General features: G+C 49.4%; 9 protein-coding genes across 9 annotated transcripts; 3 read left to right on the forward strand and 6 right to left on the reverse strand.

Annotated features, from left to right (window-relative positions):
- Positions 1-424: 424 nt before the first annotated feature.
- N7447_002709 (alpha/beta fold hydrolase) lies at positions 425-2,017 on the forward strand (the record flags this gene model as incomplete). Its single annotated transcript, XM_057226984.1, has 2 exons — positions 425-1,594; positions 1,961-2,017. 2 exons carry the CDS (start codon positions 425-427, stop codon positions 2,015-2,017), a joined length of 1,227 nt encoding a protein of 408 aa, XP_057091000.1.
- Positions 2,018-2,734: 717 nt separating this feature from the next.
- On the reverse strand, positions 2,735-4,478 carry N7447_002710 (uncharacterized protein; the record flags this gene model as incomplete). Its single annotated transcript, XM_057226985.1, is given in 2 exon segments — positions 2,735-3,884; positions 3,904-4,478. 2 exon segments carry the CDS (start codon positions 4,476-4,478, stop codon positions 2,735-2,737), a joined length of 1,725 nt encoding a protein of 574 aa, XP_057091001.1.
- A 271-nt stretch (positions 4,479-4,749) lies between these two features.
- Positions 4,750-6,276, reverse strand: N7447_002711 (M28 family metallopeptidase; the record flags this gene model as incomplete). Its single annotated transcript, XM_057226986.1, has 2 exons — positions 4,750-6,144; positions 6,199-6,276. The coding sequence occupies 2 exons, from the start codon at positions 6,274-6,276 to the stop codon at positions 4,750-4,752; spliced, it is 1,473 nt and encodes a 490-aa protein (XP_057091002.1).
- A 1,154-nt stretch (positions 6,277-7,430) lies between these two features.
- On the reverse strand, positions 7,431-7,646 carry N7447_002712 (uncharacterized protein; the record flags this gene model as incomplete). The annotated part of the gene is made up of 1 exon (XM_057226987.1): positions 7,431-7,646. One exon carries the CDS (start codon positions 7,644-7,646, stop codon positions 7,431-7,433), a length of 216 nt encoding a protein of 71 aa, XP_057091003.1.
- A 2,122-nt stretch (positions 7,647-9,768) lies between these two features.
- Positions 9,769-12,381, reverse strand: hexA (putative Woronin body protein HexA; the record flags this gene model as incomplete). The annotated part of the gene is made up of 3 exons (XM_057226988.1): positions 9,769-10,747; positions 11,017-11,366; positions 12,340-12,381. 3 exons carry the CDS (start codon positions 12,379-12,381, stop codon positions 9,769-9,771), a joined length of 1,371 nt encoding a protein of 456 aa, XP_057091004.1.
- A 2,564-nt stretch (positions 12,382-14,945) lies between these two features.
- Positions 14,946-17,260, reverse strand: N7447_002714 (uncharacterized protein; the record flags this gene model as incomplete). The annotated part of the gene is made up of 4 exons (XM_057226989.1): positions 14,946-15,652; positions 15,705-15,964; positions 16,024-16,455; positions 16,680-17,260. The coding sequence occupies 4 exons, from the start codon at positions 17,258-17,260 to the stop codon at positions 14,946-14,948; spliced, it is 1,980 nt and encodes a 659-aa protein (XP_057091005.1).
- Positions 17,261-19,177: 1,917 nt separating this feature from the next.
- On the forward strand, positions 19,178-21,030 carry N7447_002715 (uncharacterized protein; the record flags this gene model as incomplete). Its single annotated transcript, XM_057226990.1, has 2 exons — positions 19,178-19,241; positions 19,316-21,030. The coding sequence occupies 2 exons, from the start codon at positions 19,178-19,180 to the stop codon at positions 21,028-21,030; spliced, it is 1,779 nt and encodes a 592-aa protein (XP_057091006.1).
- Positions 21,031-22,057: 1,027 nt separating this feature from the next.
- N7447_002716 (MARVEL domain-containing protein) lies at positions 22,058-22,819 on the forward strand (the record flags this gene model as incomplete). Its single annotated transcript, XM_057226991.1, has 1 exon — positions 22,058-22,819. The coding sequence occupies one exon, from the start codon at positions 22,058-22,060 to the stop codon at positions 22,817-22,819; it is 762 nt and encodes a 253-aa protein (XP_057091007.1).
- Positions 22,820-23,422: 603 nt separating this feature from the next.
- Positions 23,423-24,890, reverse strand: N7447_002717 (uncharacterized protein; the record flags this gene model as incomplete). The annotated part of the gene is made up of 3 exons (XM_057226992.1): positions 23,423-24,454; positions 24,515-24,729; positions 24,782-24,890. 3 exons carry the CDS (start codon positions 24,888-24,890, stop codon positions 23,423-23,425), a joined length of 1,356 nt encoding a protein of 451 aa, XP_057091008.1.
- Positions 24,891-26,769: the final 1,879 nt, after the last annotated feature.

Raw genomic sequence — 26,769 nt, forward strand, 5'->3', positions numbered from 1 at the left:
CGATGGGTAGCTATAAGAAGATGTGGGACCTGGGAAGCTGAGAAGCCGAGGGAGAACAACTCGGGAGGATCGACCAAGTTAAGAGTCAGAAACAATGATATACGAAGCGAGAGAGGTAGAGCTTTCGAAAAGCAAGGAGAAAGGAAAAAAAAGATTAAAGCAGGTCTAGGCAGATCCAGGCAGATCCGAGATCGAGACGAACGTCATGACTTTTGATTTCAGGCACACAACTTGGTTTACCGCCTTGGGCTTTTTTATGCATTGTTTATATTGTGTTCACAGGTATTGCCTCGGTATATATTATGTAGATTTCTTTACTTTTTCCCATATACCCCATATACCCCATATATCCCATATATCCCATATATCCCATATATCCCATATATACTATTTTACGTATCACATTTAGATTGCAACCTCAACAATGACCCTTCCACCCCTCCCACTCCCCGCAGGCATAACAAGCCGCAACATCCAAACCAACGATCTAAGCATTCACATACTAGAAGCCGGCCAAACCCCAGCAAACGACAAACCATTGATAATTCTTCTCCACGGCTTTCCAGAAATCGCCTACTCGTGGCGCCGGGTGCTCCCAAAACTAGCAGCAGCAGGCTTCTACGTCGTAGCCCCAGACCAACGCGGCTTCGGCCGCACCACAGGCTGGGACACAGGCAGCTATGAGACCGTTGATTTGGCAACCTTCTCTCTGTCCAGCCTGGTGCGGGATATTGTGCTCCTCGTATACGCCTTGGGCTACCGCTCCGTGCGGTGCGTCGCAGGTCATGACTGCGGCGCTGTATCGGCAGCCATGTGCGCCCTAATGCGGCCAGATTTCTTCCAGAGCGTGGCGCTCATGAGCCATCCGTTTAATGGGGCCCCAGATTTACCGTTTGATACGGCGAATGCGGATGCCGCGGCGGGTGGGTCTGATACGGCAATGGCCGGTGCTGCTGGCGGTGCTGAGGGGTCGGCTGCTGCGACAGGTATCCATGAGGCGCTTGCGGAGCTCGGGCACAAGCATTATAAGTGGTATTACTCGACTAAGGAGGCTGGGCCTGAGATGTCAGATCTAGGACCCGAAGAGATGCATCGCTTCTTGCGGGGATACTTCCATCTGAAGAGTGGTTCGTGGCCGGGAAACCGGCCACATCCGCTTGGGAAGTGGTCTGCGGCCGACTTGGCTCAACTACCTGGGTATTATATCATGCCATTGAATGAGTCCATGCCTGCGACGGTGGCGCGCGATATGGCGCATGAGCCGTCCGACAGTCTGGCCTCACACTCGTGGCTGCCGGATGAGGAGCTTGCTGTTTACGCGGGCGAGTATAGCCGCACGGGCTTCCAGGGTGGATTAAACTGGTATCGTGTTCGCACTGCTGCTGGGGGCCGGTATACAAAAGACTTTGATGTCTTTGCTGGGAAGAAGCTCGAGCCGCCTTGTGCTTTTGTCTCGGGCAAGCTGGACTGGGGTAACTATCAGGAGCCTGGTGCCATCGAAAAGATGACGAACGGGGTTTCGTGCGCTGATCTGCGTATCGTTCGGTTTGTGGATGGGGCTGGACACTGGACGCCCCAAGAAAGTCCAGAGGAGGTGGCATGGGCGATTCTGGATCTGATCGGAGGTCTGCGCGACTAGGTTATTATAATTGATGCTACTATACATAATTATATATCGGTTAATGCCTGGCACTCAAGACTTTTCCCCTTCCGTATTAGTGCTCACCTCTGGCCGCTTTTTGATCACTAAAGCTGAGCACGTTTCCGAGTACTTATAGAAGTCGAATCCAAAACCCATATCGGTTTTGGGTCCAGGCCTTGGACCTAATTGGGGTTTGGAGAAGCCTAGTGATACTATTAAAGGATGGCGTCAAACACAAACAGTACGTGACATGACTTGTCTCCGTTTCGTCAACATTACCATAATGTTTAGCTGTTTTCTCTAAAAAAGCTAATATAGAAAATGAGACAGAAATTTTGGGATCGACCTCCGTACATCATCATTATCTTCCCCTAGCCTAGTACTTACAGAGATAGCTCAGAATTAGTAGATGCATTCGGGGAAATTTACTTCATTTTAAGATTAATAGGTCACATTCAATTTAAAACAATTTCCATTAGCAAATGAACAACCATAAGAGCTTAAAGCAAAAAAAAAAAAACCCCCCACTCAAAGAATAGCAGGATCCTCTCTTGGAAGAGACAAGTGTAGCCAGTATAATCCGACAACAGTCCTCTAGGGCTTCGCCGTCGACTTGTATCTCGCGCAGGAACTCAAGGCTGACCGACAGGGAGAAGGTAGCGCCCACTCGATGGGACCGAAGAAGCCCACAAATACAGCCAAGAGGCAAAGTCAATCTACGGGATCCATTTATGTATAGTGATGACAATCAAGAGACAGCAAACCAGGAGGATAGGAAGATGAGCAGATAAGACTAGAATCACGGTGTTATTCACGAAGGATGACCATAGGCAGAGCGCTTCAAACCACATGAAGACAGACAGGTTAATGGATCATATTATTGACGGTTGGAGTAAATCATCCATGGCTCTGAGGAACCAGTCACTGTCTCGGGTAGACTTGGTAAAATCATAGCCCATGTCGATGCGATTTACTCTTTGCGTGAATACGTTTCCGGCAATGAATACAGATGGAAGCAAGGAAATCATGGGAGACGTAGAGAGATGAAACCATTAAGTCGACCCTTCATCGTGTCCATAAGATTCGGGACATTTAATGCAAGTCCGACAGTCTGTAAGTTGTGATCGTATTCGGCGAACATAAGGCCACAACGGCCCCGGTCGAATCCACGACAAATGAGCCAGAGTCACCAGACTCAATAAAGCGATCTTGGACACCTATAATCATAAACTCCTCCGTACAAAGATCTTTGCCACCGGCGCTATTACCATATATATCGTATTGTGTCGCCCATTTGCAAACAGACAGCACACCGTTGCACACTCCACCTGTTACGTCAGTGGTGCGCCCTTGTTTGACATAGTACGTATCTTCCTGTAATGAGCTAAATTTGTCGAGGTGGGTTCCTGCTGCGACTAGAGTCGGAGATTGACCGAAGAAGCTGCTTTGAGGCATCTGGTTCCTTGGGACCTCGGGCATTCGGTTGGCCCTAAAAAAGCGCTCCTCGGCCTCCGGAGTCAGCTCGACGAAAGCCCAATCAATAACGCGTCCACCATGCACTAAGAGGCCTGACGCAGAATGGATATCACCTAGGACGTGTGGCATCTCTTGGATGACTGGGCGTGTTGCAATCAGAGTTCTCTCCCAGGTTTCCATGGCTTCAAGCTGCCGTTGGGAGGATGTGCGAGGTGCCTCGCCCATTAGCTGCCGTTTCCGGATTGAGTCTACGACTTGAGCCTTCTGTGTGTCCAGGGCTCGTAGCTGGAGCTCAACATCGTTCAGGGTATAGTAACGGTCCATCCTGGCTAGAGATTCAACGGTGATTTTCCCCTGGAAGGGGACAGGCGAGAGAGGAGATATGCCCTTCCGATTGATTGTATCAAGGTGAGCATATGGAGGGGAGGGGCGCACAACATGGTAATTGGTCAGGAGGCCACGGTGCGTTTCACCGTCATGTGTAACCTCGACAAAGCCTCCTAAGGTACCAGGGTTATTATCTCCTCGAATGCCGATCGAATATCCCATCTGAATGTCCCTATGGCCTTTGACACGATCTTTGAATGAGACGGGATCACCCTCCCCAAGGAGGTTGAGTTTCCCAGGGAGGAACTCGATGTCTGTAAAAACAGGAGGGATGTGTGGCGTAAGCCGATGCGTCAGGTGGGCTTGGAGCTGATACCAGTTTGCATTTGTTGAGGGTAGAACACCAACAACAAGGGCTGGCCGCGCGGAACGGGAATCCCTGCCAATGTTGTATGGACAAACCAGTTGCCATTTGGCTCCAAGAGTCTCGCCCGAGAAGCCGGACGACCTCATCCTTGAGATGGTGAAACGCAATGGCAAGCTCGGCTTTTGAGTCGATCGAGAACAAAGTAGGGACATAAAAGTGGCCCCCGTTGATCACCTCGACCTGGATCTGTGAAAGGGCATGGCTGCTTAGAAAGGTAATGAGATCGTCTTTGATGGACCCTAGGGGTACTAGAGCCGAATGATCACCCGAAACAACGACACGAAGCAGAGGAAAGCTGGCACCGTGGATGGTTGCATTCACCATATGAAAAAGTGACTTCGCTGGCAGACCATGCTGGTCGAGGGTGTTGAAGATGTCACGGTGCAAATGCTGCGTAGGATCTTCCTCAGCGGCCATGGTGGCGATGTTAAGGGCTGTCGGATCGGGGTCTGGGAAGCTAGTTTTTCGAAATGGGTCTGTGCGATGGACGTATTGTTCGATTTCCATATCCCCCTCGTTATCCTTCGACTCCCGGAGGAGGCGGCGCCGCTTACGCGGACTTGGAGGTCCGCGAGAGAGGGGAGGACTTGGAAATGCCTCCGCCATTTTTCTTGCGAGCTGGGTAGCGAAATACGGAGAAAAGCATATTGAGGAGGGAGCTATATGGAGCTACGTCTATCCATGCATTACTTGGATCACATCCGATCTAGATATGGTGATCTTAGATTCTGCCATTTCTGGACGCTGGGAGAATGGTCAAGGTACACACACAATGATTTACTGGTAGACAGCAATTTTAATCGGCCAGAGAAAGATAAATTAACTTGAATGCTAGCTTATATGAGCATTGGCGATCAATAATTGGTGAACACACCTATTAGATCTCAACCTGAGAGTGGAAACATCCGGCCTTCTTGGAGTGAGCATGCGCCCGGGGTGCTCTTTTCTTGACCTCGGTAGATGCTACACGCTTGGGGAACCCACGAAGGCTGTTGGCGTATTTAGCGACAGAGAAAGCCGTAGCCTTCGCATTAATCAGGAATGCCTCCTCGTTGAGGTTCGTCATGTTATCACCAGCGGCATGGTAATTCACATCGTAGGCTACACCTGCTTGGCCTCCGAACAGCTTTGCTTCTTCTTCGGTCATGATGCCTTCAGCACCAGTGAAAAGCCCACCGGCAGGAATTCCACGAGAAATGAAACCGTCGTAGTCGGATCGGCCATCGAACTCAGTGGCAATAGTCGGTAGCTTCTTGGATTTGAAATAGTCCTCAAACATGTGCTCGATCTCGGCAGAACCTGAAGGTCCGGTCTCGTTGAAGGAGCTTCCATCACCATCATAGACCATGAGGGCGTAGTTGGGCGAGGCAATCATATCGAAGTTGAGGTAAAGTCTGATCTTTAGGAGTTCTTCATCGGAAAGGTGTGAGGTGTAGTACTCGCTACCCAACAGGCCAAACTCCTCTCCTGTCCAGAAGCAGAATCTCACGGCATTCTTGACAGAGTAGCGCGTCAACGCTTTTGCGACGACGAGGTTGCTGATGATTCCAGAGCCATCATCGTTGATACCTGGGCCGGCATCGACTGAGTCGGTGTGACCTCCCAATGAGACGACGTTGTTGTGATCACCGCCCTTTGTCTCTGCAATCACGTTGAATGTGGTGCGATTCTCAGCTTTGCTGTCGAGCTTATAATCCACAGTCACGGGGCCCTTCGCTGCCGCATCGATCAGGGTCTTGCCGTCGACATCAGAGATTCCTGCAATGGCGGCATAAGGGCCAAGGTCACTGGTTACTCCACCCAGAGTTCCGCTAACAGGGCCTGCTTCGTTGTTGTAGATAAGCACTGCAGCTGCCTTGGCTGCAGCACCCATCACCGACTTTTCTGCGAAGGTACATTCTCCGCGTTGCACCAGGGCGATTTTACCAGAAACATCAGCCGGGTAGTCCTCTGCAGCACATCCAAGGTTGGCGACCACTGCTAGCTCCGCAGTAACATCAGCGCTGGGACTGTACGTCATGGCAGTCGCTTCGATAGCCTCGCCGTCAACTGTCAGCGAGGTCTTCGCAGTAGTCCAAGTGTGCACCTGTCGCTGCTTGTACACATTATAGTAGCCAGTCTTCTTCAACTCGCGATAGAGGTAGTCCACAGTGGCGTTGTGTGCTGCACTGCCAAAGACACGATTGCCCTCGGGATGCGCATAAGCGAGATCCTCAAGATGTTGAGCCCCCTTCAGGAGGTCTTTCAGTCGAATATCAGAAGGGAATTCATCCTAACAAGTCAGCCTACCTAGTCACGACTCCCGAGATATATCATGTGTACATACCGGGTCAACTAGGTGCTTCCTCCGGCCAGCTCCAGCCAAGGCCACGGACAGGTGGGTAATCAACAAAAACCACTTCATCGTTAAGTAATGCGCGAATCGATACTATTCCGAGTCAGGGGCAGGCCGTTTTTATAGCTGTTCTGAGGGATTGACCGTGACCACATGAATCACGCGATTGTAAAGTACAAAGGTGCATGATTGGCAGGGCCCCAAGGGGTATGCCAAGAAACTGGCTTGCTGCACTTGGCGGAGGGGAAGCCATTTCATAAGGCCGGCTAGTCTCCTACAGGCGGAGCCCCGACGGTACTTATCAACATGAGGGCTTAGGTTACAGTGCCAAGTGATAACAGCCGGGGGTTGCGGGTGCGGGGGTGGTTGCGCTTATTGTGCCTTCGAATTGTTATCGAGCAGCATCAAGGTCCCTGAATAATAATTACTTAATCCGTACGGAGTCCTCCGTAGCGCTTATTAGGCGTCCTTGGCAATGCTCCTCTTAATCATATTGTCCATTTCAGATTGGGGCGTTCCAATTTAGATAGAACTCCAACTCCGTAGTATCACGATAAATGTCATGGAAAGGACTTTTCCCCTCATCATAGATGAAATAATACGCCTCCTTTCTAAGCCACTAGCCTCGTCCAATCTCAAGCTTCGTATATCGCGATCCAATCGTAACATTTGGCCTTACAGCGGCATTTCGGTCTCCCCACAGCCTGTTCTTACATATAGTTTTGCGCATATTCTCTAACATACCGTGCCAATCTCCACCGTATATAAGAAGCTTAATGCTAAGCTTAACAGAGGGAAGGGAATGGATTTTGGTAGTGCGAGGAGGAGATGATATCAAAGTGTGTGATTAGGAAGCGGGACAGTTCGAAGTGGCGCAGCCTCGGTAATTTCTCCAATTGCACGATACTATATAGTGGAATCAGAAGATCTAGTGCTCCGCCTGTATCGTAGCTGTTCTTATTCTATCAAGGATTCAGTGACTAACGTATATAGCCTAAAATCTTCCATATCTTTTGCCTCGCCGAGTGCACGGCGTAGTCGTCCAAATAGGAAATACATCTAGTATCGGTCGAAGCTACCGTTATCGCCTTCTCCACTAAAGAGTATGACAATGCCAAGGCGGCGGAAGCCTAGGCTTGTCAGGACTGCGGCAGAATTGCCGTTCTCTTCGCAATAATGGTCGAAGCTCGTACAGTTTATCCCAGTCGGGAGGTGATTGGATGTCATAACCGGGCTGGGAACGGGATTCGCCTCGAGTCCGCGTTGCCGTTCTCCAAGCTCGGGGTATTCAGTCCACTCATACCCAGTCGCATGATTATTTGCTGTGGTGGAGAAGAACCATACCGCGGAATGAAATAATTAATTCCCTTCAGGAAAGCGCGGATCATAGGGGTCTGGTACAGCGGAACATAAAGATGACCATGGGATCCGAGTGTCATAGTGACTCTCTTCAGAGCAGGAAACTGCTTGACGCCGTATAAGAATGCGTGCAGATCACTATTACCGGCGATCTTCTCTGCTGACGCAGTAAGCGCTGATGGTGTTGGCAGATTGGCTTCCTATGCGCGTCCATCGGTTGGAGGGTGTATAGGCAGTGGCCGCGACACGAAATTCCGTCCCTGGGCCAGATAGAGTAGAGTTTGGTCCGCCTAGGGGATGAGGGATTAATATGTGCCCTTAATTGGTAAGGGATGAAGCAAGTACACCCCATCCCATGAGCTCGCTGCATTTTTCGGGTGTTGGGATAGGTCCAAGCCTTCATTTTCGATATTGTTGTTCCCATCTGGCTATGTCTGCTCAATTTATGTTTACTTGTCAATCTTCCCATCAGATCACGTCATTTCGATATATTCATAAGCCACACTCACGTCATCCGGTTCTTCGGTTGGTCAGTATCCCGCTCCTCGGTTCCCTTGTTTGAGATTTATGGCAATAGTTGCCGTTGGAAGGGAAGATATATAGTCACTCAGTGAGATGGTTGAGGAGAGACAACGACACTGTGGGTCTTGACGTCGAGCGAAAACTTGAAGATGGTTTGATCTTGAGTGAGTGCAATGTTGGTTTGAGTGGCAGGTCAAATCTGAGTAATGTGTGGGACTTCCCGTGGGATCCCAGATATGTGGAGCTTCGGAGCATTTTACTCAAATTTAACTACCGGATCAATCGATATGTGCTAGATTCTGCCTCCCCTAGGTGGACTCTGGGCCTGCGAAGGAAGGATGGGGCACGTTGATTCTCCCGCAAGAGCTATTCAGCAGTTTCAAATTCTTTCCGGTGAATGAATAGATCTCGCTCATTTACTAGAGCTAAATGACATGGTAAAACAACTGTCAGATATCGAAGCGAAGCTATGATATATTTGGGTTTGCTGGAGTCCGCTTCTCATTCGGGGAGGGAGGGAAATCAAACCAAAAAGTTAAAGCAACCGCGCTGTAAAATGCCATGACAGCAGAGTTTTAAACTGGTGGATCATACAAGACCATTAAAAGCCTGTGGGCGTTTACCTGGAGTGTACAAAAGCTGCTTGAGCAAGCAACCCCCGGTACCCCGGTAGATGATACGCCGTGGATCAACTACATAACAGTTTATTCTCAAGACAAGGCACAAAAAACAGGAAATGAAAGCCCGGGTCAGACGCCGGAGTTGTACAGGTAGCGACTTCCTTCTTCCACTCCCCTCTTTGGACGATGATATATGATCAATAGTCCTGTGTGGCTGTCAAATATGCACATCTCGAAAGATGTCTCTTCTATACAGACTGCATTAGTATGTTCTCTGATATTATCAAGGTAGCGCTAGACTATATCATATTCGCTGGATAAAGTATGGCCAGGTTCATATGACACGAATGACATGAAATTTAATAATTTCATACTGTTACGGTGGGGCTCAAGCATAACATCCTCAGGACCCAGGACAGAAAGCCAATGTCCAATACAAAGTACGGAATGCAAGGACCAAGGTGAGGTTTCTGCATAGTAGCATGTACTAGTTGAGTTTTGAGCATCACATCTATAGAAAAGTTGAGAAAACCATGGAAATAGCCGGACGTGCCCAAGGTCGGCGTGGAGACACCACGGGACCTACCATGGTTGTAAAATCTGTTTCCCGAGATCTGTGGCAACTATATTTGCACTTACCTCAACAACGTCGGTAAAAGAGAATAACAGATTTTTGAACATATTTGTATTAACTTGGAGGAACATCATGACTAAGAAGCGGCAAAAATGATCTTTGCCAAGCCAATAATTTATGCAAGATGGACTTCTACCCAACTTCAATATGAGGCAGAAAAGTAAAAAAGCGGAGTAGATTACTGTGGACCTTGGCCCAATTTTTGCATTATGAGCTAGTTACAAGGAAGTCAAGGCTAATTGAGTACAGATAAATCCATTCAAGTTTTCACCAGCACACAAAAAGTTGCATACATGAGATCGTCATACAAAAGAAAATTAAATCACACAAGCAAAAGGAAAAGAAAACAAATAACTATTCATCACACCATGGATGAGGGACAAACGTATCTAGACCCCCTCTAGGAGAAACCCAGAAAAAAAAAATTTACAGACGGGAGCCGTGGATGACCTTGTAGTCGACGACGAGCTCACGGCCACCGTCGTTGATGACGAGGGCACGGACGGAACCACGGCCGTCGGCGAAGGCATCACCGATGCGCTTGAAGAGGTTGCCCTGGGTGATGACGGAGATGCCCTGCTTGACATCACCGCTCTCGGTCATGGCGACGAGGCGGTTATCATCACGGAGGTCCAGGATGCGGTAGGTCTTGAAGACGGGGCCGAGCATAGTCTGGACAACCACGGAGGGAGAGGGGTTAGCGACGAAGCTAGACTCCTCCTGCAGCTTGCGGGTAAAGAGGTCGACACCAAGGTAACGGTGCTGGCCAGTCTGGGGGGAGACCGAGATGCGGATCACCTGGCAAGGGCGGCCCTGAAGGATCAGGATGTCGCCGACGCGGATGAAGTGGCAGGGGATGGGCACGGTCTCGCCGGAGGAGCCACGGTTGCGGGGCTCGACGATGCGGACGTTCTCACGGGGAGCAGCAACCTCACCGGCGTGAGACTCCTCATGCTCAGAGTGGGAGAAGGGGTGCATGACACGGTCGGCAGCACGCTCAACGCCGCGGCGGAAAGAGTGGTACTGGCCTTCGTCGTCGTAGTAACCCATTTTGCGAGTGGGGGCGGTGTCACGGGTAGTGGACTGAGAGACGTTTACTTGGGACGGAGTGGAGTAACGAGCACGGGGCTGAACTTCACGAAGGTAGACGTCGTCTGCCTTGTAGGAGTCGGTCTGGGGCTGGGAGATCCGGTCGTACGAGACGTCGACGGACTGGGATTGGTAACCGTAGGCGGAGTCTACGGGCTGACGATAACGACGGTCGTAAGAGACGTCGAGGTCGTAGGAAGGAGAGGTACGTTGACGGTAGTCTCTTTCAGTGAGGTCGAGTTGGTTCTCGACGACTTTATCGTAGACTTGAGTACGGTCCTCGTAGTCGACAGAAGGTTGTTGGTAACTGGGGTAGCTAAGAAAGGTCAGCCCACATGCACGGGTACCATAAACATATAAACAAAACAAGCCGGGTCACCGCTAATTGAAGTGGATCAGGTTTTGATGACACGTAATTTTAGTCCCCGACCAAATCCGTAACCAATCTAGACCGAGATAGGAGATCTCACAACAAATAATGCTAGTTCAGCTGCAGGTCTCCACTTTCACAAGTGGATCTCTGGAGGCTGGGGGGTAAAACAAAACAAAACAAAATGACCAATACCAGGAAAAACAATTACATACCGTTCACGAGTAAGCTCAACTTCAGGGGCGTAGTTGTGCGAGGACTGGTGCTGGGGCGAGTACGAAGATTGCGAGTACTGCTGCGGCTGCTGCGTGTACTGAGGGTGCTCTTCTTGAATGCGAGAACGCTCTTCTTGGACGCGAAACTCGACTTCTTCCTTTCCGTGAACAGGAGCGGGAAGGGGAGCAGAACTTCGAGTATCTTCCCGTTCGGCGCGCGAAGTACGATCGAAATTGACTTCTCCCTCTACTCTAGTCTGAGTAGTTTCAGAGACAGCGTCACTCCGGTACGACGACGGGAAGACACTGAAGGGGATTGGAACACGGGCGTCAAAGTCCAGATTGACGGACTTTTGAGCGTCTCTTCTCGAATGCCTTTCGAACTGTCGTTAAACAACTCGAAAGACTAAACAAGAAAAGACTTGAAAGGGAAGTCTTTCTCGAAGTGGGGGTGGAGGAGAAAAAAAGAAGATCTTTTTTCCTGCAGTAGATATATGATTGGAATGGAGGGGGAAAGATAAGCTCAAGAGATGAAGAATGCTAGATCGTAGGAATGGAAGAAGAAGAAGAAAGAGGGCAGCGCAGTTGGCGAGCATCACGTTTATTTATGCCAGATCTTTGTTTACGCCGCCTTGCCGGTTTAGGTTCTCCGCTGATCACCGAGGCTCACTCTTCTCCTTACTGTCTCTCTATGGTATTTGAATTGTCCTATCAGAGTTGTACAATATGTCTGACAATTGAATTCTCTTCTTCCTTCCTCCAGTCAATCAATCTAAACCCTCTAGGAATGCGTAACTCCATATTGATGGATACCCCGAACTGCAATACACATCGGGCCCTTTCACATGGGGGGCTGGCCAGCCTGCGCGTATTGTCACTACGCCACCGACTTGATCACTATGGCAACCTCCGGGTCGAATCGGACATCTGGATCCTCTTGGCGCCGATCGCGTTTGGCTCCATCACATCGGCACAATTGCATTGGGGTTGCGGAGACATGGTCACTGTAATTCCCTCGGCTTAAGAAGTACCCTTGTGCTTTTTATTCTGCCACTTGGTGTTTTCTAGCCAGCCATTGGCCCGTATCTAACACCATTGCCAACACGGCATCTTACAGCATACGGGACATTGATACCGATACCAATACCGCTCAATGCACTCCACTGGAAAGTGATTCATCAAGCTCCTTAGACCCTCTTTTGGGTCCCCAGCCCCGGCCCAACCACTGTGAGGCGCCAGCGCCAGCGCATGCAGCTCATGTCTAGACCCTCTTACCGCAAAAGAGGCTGGGAAATGTGTCTCAAATAACGGTAACTTTCGTACTTTTGTTTCCTCGTCTATAATGATGAAACATCTGAAGAGCATTACCAGACCCGTGTTTTGACTCGAATCACATCACCATTGGATCTCGTCCAATGGAGTGATCTTCAAATATTGATATGTGGCCCCTTTTCACGGGGCTCTCTGTATGGAGCACGAAGTACCATGGTACGAATCTTTCCCATGGGGGCGGGACCAATTGTCTACCCGTGGACGGAATCTAAGTGGACTTACAAATCCAGCTATGCTCACAGCCTTACAATTACGGAGTAGTGGATATAGAGTACATTGATATCCAAGGTTTTTCAGTTTGGCACATCGAAACGATAATATAATAATCTCCATGGAGTACTGAGCACGGATTTTCTTTTTCCAACAGTCTAGCAAGTCCGTGCAACATGCTTATATCTCCAATTGTTCCACTCCCTTCAATGTTGCACAGCTCCACTTCATCTTGTATCATTGGAGCTCGCTAAAATCCCTACGGAGTATGGGGTATGGGATGACCACTCTTTCCGGGGTCAACTGAACTGAGCTGTACTATTACATACACAGTGGGAATATTTTAGGGCCAGATGGTTTCCATTGGCAGAAGTTCAAGGTGATCAGTACTGAAATAGCTACTCTACTTTTATAATATTCTATGGAAGTAAAGAAATCATTGAGTAACAAGATTACAATTAATTGTGAAACACTACTATACACTTCATTTTGTATCCGCTGTCCACAGGACTGTGTCATCTATCGAGATACTGCTGAGTCAACTACAATGTCAATAAGCATCTGCTTGCGCAACAGAGATCGTATTGTTTGAGGAGTTGCGACCAAAATAACTGAATATCCAAGGTTTCGAGTGTGGTTGGTACACAGAGACACCTGGGGTGCTACTATGCGACGACCTAGCCCCATGAAAAGTAACGAAACGCGAATTGATTAAAAGGGCCTCAGTAATCAGACGCACTTTCATTTGCACTTGCTTAGTTCCTAGGACACGCGAATTTTTGATTGCCCCCATATATGATATAATCTCGTTCCAGCTCTCGGGGAATGGTTATAGAAGCTTTCCTTCTTCAATGGGAAAGAATGTTCAGATTTCTCTCCAAAAAAGATGAGCTGCTATATTTTTCTTCTCCAAGAAACCTGACAGCCCTGATATGACGAGGAGCTGATGTTGACTGAAGTGTGCAAAATATAAATTTAATCCTCGACATGCGAGAAGCCCCCAACATATTTTCCCATTCAGTAGGCATGTAGTGAGCTGATATGATAGATTGCTTTGCAAGTTCTGGGACCCGATGGGCAATACTAAGAAAAAAGAACCACGCAGTTTCCCGTTTGCTGCACTCAATGCGTGGACTTGTACAAGTCTTTACCACCGTCTTCTCTCGAAATTGGCCAGACAGCTTGCTTGGGCGTGATAATTATGGGGAGCCTGGGGCATAAACGATGAAGTTGTCGACTTTGTAGCTAATCAATAATCTCTAAATGTGTTCGTGTTCCTATTCCGTCCAAACTCTCAATTTCTTCTTGGATCTATTTTTGGGGTTTTATTATTTTCGCCTTTTGAGATATTGCGTATCATGCGCGGTGTGACGATGATAGTCTTGATATTGGAAAAGCTTTGTATTGAGAATTTCTAGCGGTGTAATAACAATGCTCTATTTCTGGTATCATCAGATGCCTATAACAAATGAGAAACCTGTTTGTCAATTACATCGACCGAAATAAACCCATATAATACATCCTCACTACCTAATTCCGAGCCTAGAATGTAATATGAAAAGGCAATGGGAAGGTAACCGAGCTGCATTTTGATTCTAAATATAGTCGGCGATTCGGTCTTACACATATTACCAAGTGCAAGCAACGTTATTTGGCACAGCCTATCAAAAGGGTCAAGCGAGGTGCCCACGAAGGAGAGCTCGGGAGAGCCATTGGCCTTGTCAATACGTTGACTAGGTAGTCTCCGTTCTTCAGCTATGAACCAGTGTCTTCTCCCACAGACAAGGTAGCTATGTGCAATATACTCCATACTTGGTAAGAAACACCATTTCCTCCCTAACACCTTGAATATTTGTAACGGACAAAAGAGTAGTGATACTATTCTCACTAGAGAAAGAAAGAATTTCTTGCAGACAGACAAACAGCCATATATAGGCACTGACTTTTCCCAGAACACCAAAAATCAAACCTGGGCACCAAAACAAGGAAAGATACAAAAGCCAGACGAGAAGAGGACTTCTCAGAATAATGACCACACCGAAGAGCAAGACATCATAGTCATAGCAAAGCATGGATCACAAATAAACAGATAGAAAAATAACATGGGCAATGAAATCTTGGAACCAAGCAAGACTATGAGTCGCCACTGGGTACATAACACCGTTGTTTTCCAGCATGATCATTGACGCCGGTCCAGTATGGAATAACATGGAGAAGACAAAAGAGAAAAAAAAAAAAAAAACTGAGATCAGGTCTAGTTAGTGTACAATCGATAGGACGAGAAAAGCAAATTAAGATGGGTATCGTGGTGCGAAGCAGTGGATAAGCTCAAAAGATGGGATAGAGCGAGAAGAATAGTGAAACCAGCTGTATGGTAGTGGCAGAGTCTACCGTTCTCCAAATTTGCCGTACTCCTGCTGCCACTTGAGCAGATGGCGAGTGAGCACGTCCATCATCTCGACACTGCTAAGCTCCTTGAAATCCTTTTCGTGGCTCGTCGACGATTCCCCGTAGCCGCCGTCTGTGGTGGCGGGGCCGGACTCACCGCCCTCGCTGCGCGTGGATGGCATGGCGCTGTCGATCTGATCGACCATGCTCTTCAAGAGCAGGCCCTGGGCCCGGTCGCCGTTGCTCGTAGGCGTGGAGTTCTCGCCGGCAACGGCCATCTCCACTTGCATGCGCGAGATGAACTCTAGGATGGCTGCTACTCGGCGCTTCATCTCGTTCATCGTTGTTCGCTGTGGGTGCATGTGGCGCGGCTTGCTTGGCCGTCCTGACTCCCCACCATTCATGTGTGCTCCATTTACACCGCTGTAGCCAACTCGAGGGGAGTCTCCGCCGATTTCGTGGGACTGACCGCGGCGCGGCGAGTTCGCCAAATACCCGACATCTCCATTCCCGTTGGTATCCCGATCTTTCGTGTATTGGTTTCGTCCAACACGACCGCGACGCGCGGGAGGTCGACCGGACTTGCGTGTTGACGGACGAACAGGTGTGGGCTCTTGCGGAGTAGGGGTGTTAGGGCTTGTGTGGGACGGCTCGGGCTCTGGCGGTGCCGTCTTGGTTGGGGAACCGATTTCGTGCTCGGATTCTACTAAGGCCGTGTTAATAAGTGGCAATTGTGTACTTGGGACTGTGTCACTCACCATCTACTTTGCGCCGGTTTGATCGTTCTTTCCGACGATTCGCCGCTTCAGGAGCCTCTCTCTCGCCCTCATCGGCGTCATTCCCAGGCTCTTTCTCGGTCTGGCCTCGAGATGTAGCTCTCTGTCTGCGATTTCCATTGACAGTGGGTTTTTGTTTCGTCTCATCATCAGAAGGCGGGTGAGATGCTATATTGCTATGCTTCGAGATGGCGCTAGGTGAGGGTGAAGTAGTTCGCGGACGTTTCGCTCGTTCTCTGTTCCTGGGTAACTGGTTAGCCATATTATCCGAGTCAATGCTGTTCAGCCTGGGAATACGCACGTCACACTGTCACTTCGACTCCGCTTGCCCAGACGTGTGTCCATTTCATCCGCATTGCTTTTGGTCTCGGCCTTGCTCTCCTCAATTGCACGTCGAATCAATTCTTCTTCGTCGTAAGCAGCATCCCGGCTGTTCATTGTCGATCGCCGCTTTGCGTGCGCGGCGGCACTCTCGCTGCTCCGGGACTTGGGATCCTTGGAACGCCGCGATATATCTCTCGACGAGGCACGAGAGGAAGGGCCGGGGGACGGGGCCACCGCCGGAATGATTGGGACGGCTGGCACCACTGGCACCTCAGGTACCTCGGGTACCTCAGGCACTGCCGGGATCACGGTTGGGGCTGGGGCTGGGGCCGGGGGAGGTGGTGGAGGTGGTGGTGGCGGCGGCGGCACTGGTTCTGGTGCAACAGGAAGGTAGGTAGAAGAGTGTTGCCTGCGGGATTGTCAGTATGCCTTGTCAAAACATTCTATGTAGCAAGATCGAGGAGCATTGGTATTTTGTAAATGCTTGGGGGAGTGATTGTGCGTGAAACTGCCTCAGAAAAACAGCCCCTCCAAAGCAGCAAGAGCAAAGCACAACCACCGAGATATGGGTTGACACAAATGTAGGGGTATATAGGGCCGAGTAATTTCAAAGGATAACGGGGGTTCACCCACCCATGAGGTTCGTCTTTGATCTTATGCAAATCCTTCCGGCACTCCTCGCAAAAATATTCGTCAGGACTCGTTGCTTCATCCATGATTCCAACACAACCACCATGTTGCCAGACTTTACACAAGTCACACTGGATGAACATACTCCCAATCTCATCTGACATGGGATCAGATGGATCAGTGGGAACTTGTCCCGACTCCAGCTTGATGGTGCCGCGACCGAGGGCCTCGCGACGTGAAGGAGGCAATCCTGGATATTCTTGCTGACCGCAGAGACATCGAGTTACTTCCTCCTCCTCATCATCTAGGTCATCCTCATCTTCTTCACGGGGTGGATCGTCGTCGTCGTCGTGGGCGCGCTGGCGCTGCCGCGTATGTGGAAGGTCTTTCGAGCCACCTTCAGCATCATCGATGGACTGAGAGCGGTTGCCGGTCGATTCGTGAGGAGAAGGATTTTTATGATTTGATCGAGTGCTCCTCTCTCGAGTAAGGGAGTTCGAGGAGCTGGAGGAGGAGTTGGTGTGTTGTAGGAGGGCAGGAGAGGGCTGGGAGGTGCGAGCCCGAGAGGAACGACGAGGAGTCATGGTGGGGGAGGGTTGAGGATTGTAAGAGAGTAAAAAAGAGCTCTGAAGGTCAAATCAGGAAAAGTCAACAAGTTTTCGAGACGTTGGTTGGTGTGATTCCAGCACTCGAGAAAAGCCGTTTGCGAGGGAGCTTTCGCGCGCGATTGAGAGCTCTTGGGGAGGGGAGTTAGGTGAAAAAGAGCAGGACAATTGGGAATCGCAGATCTGTATAAAGTCGTCACAAGGCTCGATGAAGAGCCCGATGACTACATAGTCCGAGAAATAATTCCTTGTAATGGCGGGGAGGAAGAAGAGAAGGAGAAAAGTGCCGGAATGGGACTCCAAAAGATCCAATCGCCGGTTTCCCCGCTCTCGACGCCTCTTCGACGCGCGAATCTTTCACCACTCATGCTGTTCGTGTTTCACTTCTTTTCCCCCCCATTGCCTACGGAGGACTTTAATGCTGTTTTTACTCTACATTTTGCCGTTCTTTCAACCAAATATTTACAGTGTACATTGGCTTTGTGGCTCATTAGTGGGAGGAGTTTCTTTTTTTTTTACCGCAGGATAAACCAACCAGAGGGCTTGCCAGACAAAGAAAGACGGCCAGGGAACAAGGCACATCATGCAATACTGTATAGGGCTACCAACATTCTCCTCTGAACCGCAATACGATGTGCCCCAGTGGAAATAACGCAAAGAGCACTCTAGGAAGAGGGCAACTACCACGGTTAAATTGGTTTAAGCCGCAAAACTCGACCCTCGGTTCTACCTAAGTTCTAGGAACAATAGGAATGACCAATCCAATGACTCCTTTGTGTCAGGTTTTGTATGTCTGGACCATCTTCTGTACCGAATGTGCCTCCCATTCCGAGCCGAACCCGTTTTAGGCGCCGGCAAGACAACTTTAGTCTAGTTGCAAGTTGAAAACTTATAGCATCGATTCTTCCTAACATCTAGATGATGTAGTTATTTGTCCGAAATGTGCTCCGAGGTGTGTTGGTGGTAGGAGAGGCGAAATGAAGCTTTGAGAAAAGCCTTCCGGAGGGGTTCAACAGGTCCCATCACACCCGATCGAGATTCGTTGCACAAGTTAGGGCTAGGTATGGTTCATGATGTGATCAGCAAATGAATAGCCAGCATGCAATCAATCCGGCACCCCAGCTCTTGAATGCTTCCCTGTGAATTCAGGTACCGGGAGTACCTGGTTATCTGAAGATGATCGCAGAGCGGGATCTCTTTTTCCCAAGTAGCATCCGTTGATGCAGTAGTATTTTGTCGACTGATAACCAAAGATGTAATCTATGATGGTACCTAGAAGATACACCAAAGACGTGCTCCCCAGGTGTCTGGCCTGCAGAGAAGTTCTTCAGAGTTCTTCAGAGTCATGTACTCAAAGTAATGCCAGTTCTCGCCGAAGTCATAGGGGAGCATTACCAAAAGTAGATTAGCGTATTTTCAAATTCCCGTGACTTGTCTCTTTCTCTTCATATCCCTCAACCCCTCTTGGTAGTTATTCTAGTTATTCACTTGCCTTGACTTTAGCACTGGATCTAGGTCCAGGTTTGCTTCGCTTCTGAATTTGGATCCTATACCGCTCTTGAATATATAAGGTGCTGAGTAATAGCACTATTTTGTGGGTAGGTCGATATTCGTGTCCCCGAGATTGTGGACGGCAGAGGAACGCGGGGATTGGATTGATTCCCAGTTACATGTTGACCTCACCACCTATACGATTCTCGGGATGTTGTTATTGAATGGAAAGCTCATGACCGCGCACCACAGACATTGAAGATATTACCCCCCCCCCAATTCGCCCCTCAACACCACCCCCGACTTTTGGATTACTGGCCCCTTCCGAAGCAAATACGGTGGCGGGGGATAAAAGGACAGAGCCAAAGGGCTGGAATATCATTCTCATAGCATCGTCGGTGGTTGATGGCGAGCGTGGATATCTTGCATGATGACAGCTACAATGAGTATGTCTGCTCAGAGACGTCTAGTCCGGATGATCGGGGATTCCCCAATTCAGGATGACGATCAACTAGTTGACTGGATACTGACGATGCCATGTAGACGGGGTGTTCAATTCGTCCCCTGACACGCCCTCTACCATTTACCCTGATCGTCTGATCCGTCCTCTACCTAGACGGACCCTCCGTTCACGCCTTTCTTCGGATGCTGCCGACACTCTATTCTATCCTCCTACGCCGCCGGCATCTCAAATATTCTATGGTGTCTCTGCGGATTCCGAAGAGGCGGTGAATGAATCCAAAGTTTATGTGCAGCAGACTGCGGAGACTGAATTGTCACCAGAGGTTGACACCCACGAATTTGAGACGTCGGTAGAGTTGGAGAGCGGTGATGAAGGCGGTCCGATGGTTGTTCGGAGGAGTGGTGTTGTTCGGAGATCGTCCATGTCACCTCCCGCGTCTGGCAATCCACATAGTTTCCCTCACGACACACCGCAGACAAAATCTTCAACCGGGGATGGCTATGACGCGTTTGAGAATACGAATAACAAGAAAAAGCGAAAGATACCTACACCCGGAAACTTGGGAGGACACCATTCTGCGCTGTCTCCGGAGTTCGCCAGTATGGGGTTGGCAAGCTCAACCCCCGCACAGGTTCCTACCCCGACTGATGCTACTGGCACATATTATGGGAGTGGAAACCCTGCGTCTCCTTTAGGAAATGGGATATCTGGCTCAGGTAGAGGTCGGTTGGGACGTCCTACTGTTCGTAGTAGCAGCAGAAACCCGTTATCACCAAATGCTCAGAATGGATGGATGAACGCGCGGACGCCCAATCGGCGGGATGGGCTGATGTCCACCCCCGGCCCTTCTGGTATGCATATTTCTCCTCCGTTCCCCGAGTACAGTGTTCTAACTTACGCACCAGGTGAATCTTCTTCTGACCAGGGAATCATCTCCACCGCGATCGCCAATGCCGCAACACACTCCTCCCCGCCTCGAGGTCCCAGCAACGTTAGCCTGTTGGAGAAAGAAAAAGAAAATACCACTCCGACCAAGACACAGTTTACCTTCACGTGTGAGTCCGACTCGTCCAAGGGCATGGCTATGCAGCGAAACTATTCGATCCCTTATCGATCCCCTACTTCACCACTCGGACCGGCAAGTCAAAAACACAAGGGGCTCTCCACACAAGGGGCACAGACTGGCCCCACGAACCACCAGGCCCCACCCCAAGCACCCGCTCAAGGTGGGGAGCCAACTCCCGTGGGCCCCAAGAAGAAACGGTCACCAAGCAGCATATACGCACTGTCTGCACGCCAACGCAAGATCCAGCAACAATACACGAACCTTCACCATCCCCCGAGTCTCCAGGATATCTGGATTTGTGAATTCTGCGAATATGAGAGCATCTTTGGGACTCCGCCCGAAGCCCTAATCCGACAGTATGAGATGAAAGACCGCAAAGAGCGCAAGCGACTAGCGGAGAAGAAACGACTTTTGGAGAAGGCCAAGATGAAGGGTCGCAAGACCAAGAAGGCGACGAAGAACGCATCCAAGAATGGCCCACAGCCTTACCAACAGGGATACGACCGCGCTTCGGTGGACCACTCCTCCGCCGGTGGGTCGGGTCTTCCCGATGATGAATACCAAGGACATGAGTATGATGATGATGAAAATTCGCCGGTCCCACCTTCCGCGCCTGCGTCTCCCACCGACCTCAAGCCCCCACTACCCACTGGAAATCATCCTAAGATTGCGGCTTCTGTTCCAGGCATCAAGGGCTCTGCGGATTCCGGAGCAAGTCGACCGGCGTAGTTGACCTACTCCCCATAGTTGACATTTCATCGTTGCATTTGTTTTTTTACGGGTCTGGGTGTTGGATACTTTTTGAGAGTGGTGTTCTGGGATTTTTGCATGGAAGGAAATCCCCTCTCAAAGCATGTTGGTATGGCGAGCATCTGATCGGACAAAGTTCTTGGAGTTCCTGGTTGTGTCTTTGTAATTGTAATGTCTACGATATGTATGTTCTGAATGAGATGTGAAATGATCCAATATCCATTCTCGTAGCATGTATTCTTTTCTTAGATCATCATATAGTAAGCTCCCAAAAATAGATGTATTTTGATTGGACCTCGAGCAACTTGAAACCACATCAAACCCGAGTTGGCGCGCGCGAACTGAAGCCCCACTAAGTTCTGCAAGACCTAACTTGGTGTTAGTTTGATGCATGATTGGGGCTAGCTTGTGTTTACAGGGGTGTTCGGTATTCTATTTTGATCTACCCGTTTCATCTTCTCGTCCCCGACTCAGTGTCTTTGGATGAAAGACGACGATATGTCACAGTGGAGAAACGTCAGAGCGAACCGCGCGCCCAAAGAAGGAGATTCGTTTCATCCTGGGTTGCAAGTGCCAGAAAATAGCACCATTAGCCTTTGTTGTGTTCAAGTTCTGAGGAATATGTTCGGGGAACGAGAATAGGGCTGGTCTATAAAGAACAGCCATGCCGTGCCATTGAACTCAGACTCGTCTTTCATTCTATTCTCACTACTTTCTTTTGTGCTCTTTCATTCCTATTATATCTTTTGAATACGCTGGGCAACCTTCTCTTTGTTCTCCATCCATCCATACAATCTCGACAATAGATTCGTTCCTCTTATTTGGCATCTGGTCTGCCAAATCTTGGAATACTCGTCTTCTATCATTCGAAATCGAAATCTCATTTCTCTATTTTTCATCATAATCTCTGCGCTGTGCGCCATATCCTCGAAGGCATTTACCTTACTTACATTCACACCTTACAACCAACAACTACATCATCACACACACACCCAAGAGAACCAAAATGTCTTTCTTGGCTGTCCCTCTCCTCAAACTCGGCTACTCCCAAGCCAAAAAATACAAAGCCAAGAAAGATCTCCAAAAATACCAAACTACCGGCGTCTATCCACCAAACTACCAAACCGAGCAACACCCAATGAGCGGCTACCCAGCCGGCGCAACGCCCGGCACAACAATGCACTTCGAGGCACCCCAACAAGAACAAACCAAAAGCGCCAAGTTAACGTTCATGCTCTTCTCAACTGTGCGCTTCCTCCAATTCGTCTTTGGCCTAACAGTCATCGGCCTGTACGGAAGAGACGTTCGCCACGACCACTCAGACAAACACACCTGGCACTCGAAATGGGTGTACGCGCTCATCACAGCCTTCCTGGCAACCGTCACCGCAGCCATCCATCTCATCCTGCCATTCGTGATGCGCAAAGCCAAGCCCGGTGCCGGGCCTGGTCCTGCGCTGCTGCTACCGCAGTTTGCGTGGGAGTTTGTTGTCACAGTGCTGTGGTTGACACTCTTTGGCATCTTCGGGAAGATGTATATTGGTGTTCATCCCGTGGAGGGTTCGGGTGCCAAGGTGGATGCTGCTGCTACTTCTGAGCTTGGTGATGCGTCGAAGATTAATCGTATGCGCCATGCTGTTTGGATTGATATTATTAACCTGGTGTTCTGGGTTATGACTGCTTCTTGGGTCTTGGTGCGCTGGTTGAAGAGTCGCAGGTCGGCTCCTTCTGAGGCTGGGTTTGATGCGGAGAAGGGTGAGCAGATTTAGGTGGACTTTTTGAAGTTATGCATGCTCGCTTTGATAGTGGGCTTGCTGGGTGGGATCATGGATAGATCCCTTGATGGCATCGGATGGACACGGTGGTTGAATAGCATTTGCCTTCGTTTGTTCTTTTGGTACCTGGCACTCGGGTTCTGGAGTCATGATGTATAGTGCTTTTGCCTATTTTTATGGATGGCGTTATCCCAATACAATGCACTAAGGCTTTTCTTCAGTCATCGCTCGATGACTTTAATGTAGTCTCATTAGTAGAGACTGATTTGCTTCTGTTGTTTACTGTGAATATTGAAATACATAGAATAAGCTCTAAGCGTGCACTTGGATATCATGATATGAATTTTTCTTTTATTCGGTTCTCATGCCATCAATTTCATACGATGAGCGAATGCCACCTCTTTGTCTTCCAGAGTAACCCGCATCTGCTGGGATACTTTCCTCTTCAAGCATCCGGTATTTCCAAGATCTTCAGGTGAGCATGCTCTGAGGCACGGTAATGTACAGTATGTCGAGAGCCGGCGTAGTCAGAGCAAAGATAGATGTGCCTTAGTCGTAGTCCCCCAGGTCAAGACTCGGTCCCTCGGCGATGAGAAATCACAACTTCACTCCCTTCATAGCAGATGACAGCAACGAGGCCGCCTTGACAACGGGGGCAATGGGCTGTACAGCTGGGAGGTCTTGGTCAACAGTCTCATGGTGCGAGATCAGGTTCTTGAAGGGCTGCGAGACAGGAAGTGTCGAATCAATAGCATCAATATCGGTCCAGTCCCCTTCAACATCATCAGGAGCAGCAAGCTCCGGTCCACCAGGCAAGTCGAGGTGGCTTTCCATAACTCCGAAGGACGGCGTGATCTTGCAGAAATCCCCGGGGCTCAACATTGGGTGCCGGAGGGAAGAAGCTCGCGGAAAAGGAATAGGATACATCTTTGGAGCTGCTTTCGCGGCCTCCACGGCAGAAGGCTCATTGACAAATTCGTCGTCGAATAGTGGAACAGGTGGCTTGACGGGCTTCGGCTCAGGCGCAATCTCACGTCCCAGATCACGCGCGATCTGGTCTTCCTCGTCGCGGAAACTGAGGTGCTGCAGTAGACCCAGCTCTACATAGCTGTCTTCGTAGATGGCGTCAGCGCCATCGGATTTGGTGGATGGTTCGGAGCGCCGGCGAGTGGGATGTGGTGTTTTCGGGATAGATGTCTGCGAGGACTTGCGGCGGTTGAAGACTGGCCGGCGGCGTGGGCCTCGTCCGTTGCGTGTCGCAGTAAGGTAGGTCTTCTTGGGACCGTGCTGGCCCAAATTATCCGGAATGATGGTAGGCTCAGCAACAATGGATGTCTTCTTAGGATGGTTGCCAGCCTTTTCTCGCAGGAGAGTAGAATCAGAATCCATCGAGGCCTTTTTGCGACGCTGATGGCCCATGCTACCCACATTGGGAGCGAGAGTGGGCTCATCAGACATGTCTGTGGTAGGTGAATTGGAGGGTTCGAGTGTTATTTTTGTGCCGAGGGGAGTGTCAAGAAGCAGGCGTGTTGTCGTATGCCTTCCAACCTCTGAAGGCTGCAGCTTCTTCAATATTGAGTTAGGAGAACAGGTTTCGGCTGCGCAGCCTGACTGATTCTTATTAATGGACTTGCATTAATTGTCAATATGGGGTTGATATGGTGCGGTGTGGAACAATCTTTTGTTTACCTTTTTTTCTTTGTCGCCATTCCCAGGCAACGGTGAGACGGTGAGCCTTTGTCCGACAGATAATATTGCCGGTGCTTTGATGCGTAGGATAAGACCGTCTAGGGTATGGAGATTTATACGGCTCGAGAGGCGCTTAGTACCCCATATCCTCCAGAAGAGATGTTCTAGGCGACGTTCGGTCTCATCTTTGCTGGCCAGGTGCGAGATCGAGTAGGCTGTGTCTTGTCAGTCAGCCCCTCCACCAAGGGACCAAATAGGGGGATGTACCTTGCCAAAGACTCTTGTAAACACCGTTACTTAATGTCTCCTGCTCAAATATCTCACTAGGAGACACACTCGACATGACCACGAGTCCTTGGGGGAGCTTTGGTTCCATCTTGTACGTTTGTTTGGGCAGTCGAGCTTAAGATGACACCGGGATATTGACTTTGCACGCAGAGACGTCCGAGATGAGTGCCGCGAGAATGGCAATACCGAGGGGGGGGTAGAATCAAATAATACTGCTGAATAGTGCGTGGACCAGTCGTGCTGATGTAAAGCCAAGCCTTGCCTATCATCCTTTGTATTCAGCACAAAACGCTTTTGGCAAACGAAAAAAGGCCTGGCAGATGACCTTTCAAACGAGAAGAGCTCTCGTGTTATCCTTCCGGATGTCGTAATACTCTGAAGTGGCAAGTCGATACTTCAGAACAAGATATTCAAGGTGAACTTGAACCACATCAGTTAAAGCCTTTAGACATGCTCAACTGGCGTTTAGATACGAACATGGTAAACGCTTCATATACTCCACAAAGGAGAAAAGAAAGAAAAACAGATCAGAAACAAAGAAACTGAGAAATGTACCCCAGGGTTCGCCCTTGCCTGTAGCGGTCAAGGTGGGGGAAATCCCCTTCAATTCCAAACCGGACCGGAGAGATCTGCCTTAAATCTCCCCAGGATCTCCCTAAATCTTAAAATATCTCTAAATATGCCCAAATTCCCTCGATGTTCTGGGGACTTCACCGTTACATGTCTACAAGGAACTACACTACTCACTAATAAGACTAAAGTATAAAAGGACTAGCCGGAAAAAAAATCCTTATTACATTCCGAATTGCGTGTCCTTTTGCAAGCAGGGATGTAGCAAAAACACAGCCCTATCGGCGGCCGACCTGCTAGATGTGATACAGAACACCCCCAATACGACCTGGGGAAAATCCTTCAGGCCAAATCAAGGAGCTATTCCGAGGTGACATTCACATCCATTTGCCCCCTTAATTCGCTATATCCAATGGGAGAGAAAAATTCTCGAGTATGCGGTATGCGGAGAAAACCCGGGGAAGATTGTGATTGGGTCTGGTGTACTTTCTCCATCTTTCTCCACTGAAAATCCACTGCAAACGATCTAGAAGACGCATAAATATCTTCTCCCTGAACTGCTCATATCAAGCGTATACCTAGCCACAACCCGTTGCAGACATAGCCAGAACGTCGCTACAACCGTGCACACTCTAGTGTACCCGCAATATCAGTATTGGTCCTCGACTGCCGTCTCTAATTTGGCAGTCTCTAACATGAACCTGGCTTCCTACATTCCTTGGTATTGTGTTCTATAAAGGAAAATAGTATTTTGGCTGAATCTCTGAGTTCCAACTGGGTATCAGATGGGAAGATAGTATACTTCCAGTCCGGTGTGAATGTGGCCGCCGGATAAAGCAATCTGTGGGGGCCGTTGAACTTGCTGCAGAGATTGACTGTGCGATGGAACACTGCATTAAATCTGATTTTGGTACTTTAAGTCTATCAGTACCTCTCGCAACTGGCAGCGGGCCCCATTAGTCTGAACCAGCCAGGCATACCAGCCAGGCATGTCGTGTCCCAAAGACTTAGTCCAATTAATTCTATGCTCTTTGTACCTCAGCCTCGCTCGTTCATGTACTGGATAATTTACTGGATTGAACGAGCCAACTGCCTTGGTGCTGATTCCCTTCAGCTAGCATCCCTTGACTCACACAATCACTGTCTACAAGTCTTGTCTTGCCGCCGATTGCTAACCCCCCCCCCCCCCCCCCCCCCCGCGGCTATCGCTATCGACCCCAAGATGGTATAATGGGAACAAACCTGCTAGTTGTCCGCCCTCGCATGAGGAGTCCTTTAGGGCCCAGCAGCATATCCCGGTTTGAATCCCAGTCTTGGCGTTTGTCCTTTTCCCCCTAGGTATCTCAGCCCCCCTGCAGAGTGGATCTATATATGCATTCTTGTTTCTAGCTATTTAG

Source organism: Penicillium robsamsonii, assembly GCF_028829455.1.
Source record: "Penicillium robsamsonii strain IBT 29466 chromosome Unknown utg000001l_segment0_segment0, whole genome shotgun sequence".
NCBI lineage: Eukaryota > Fungi > Ascomycota > Eurotiomycetes > Eurotiales > Aspergillaceae > Penicillium > Penicillium robsamsonii.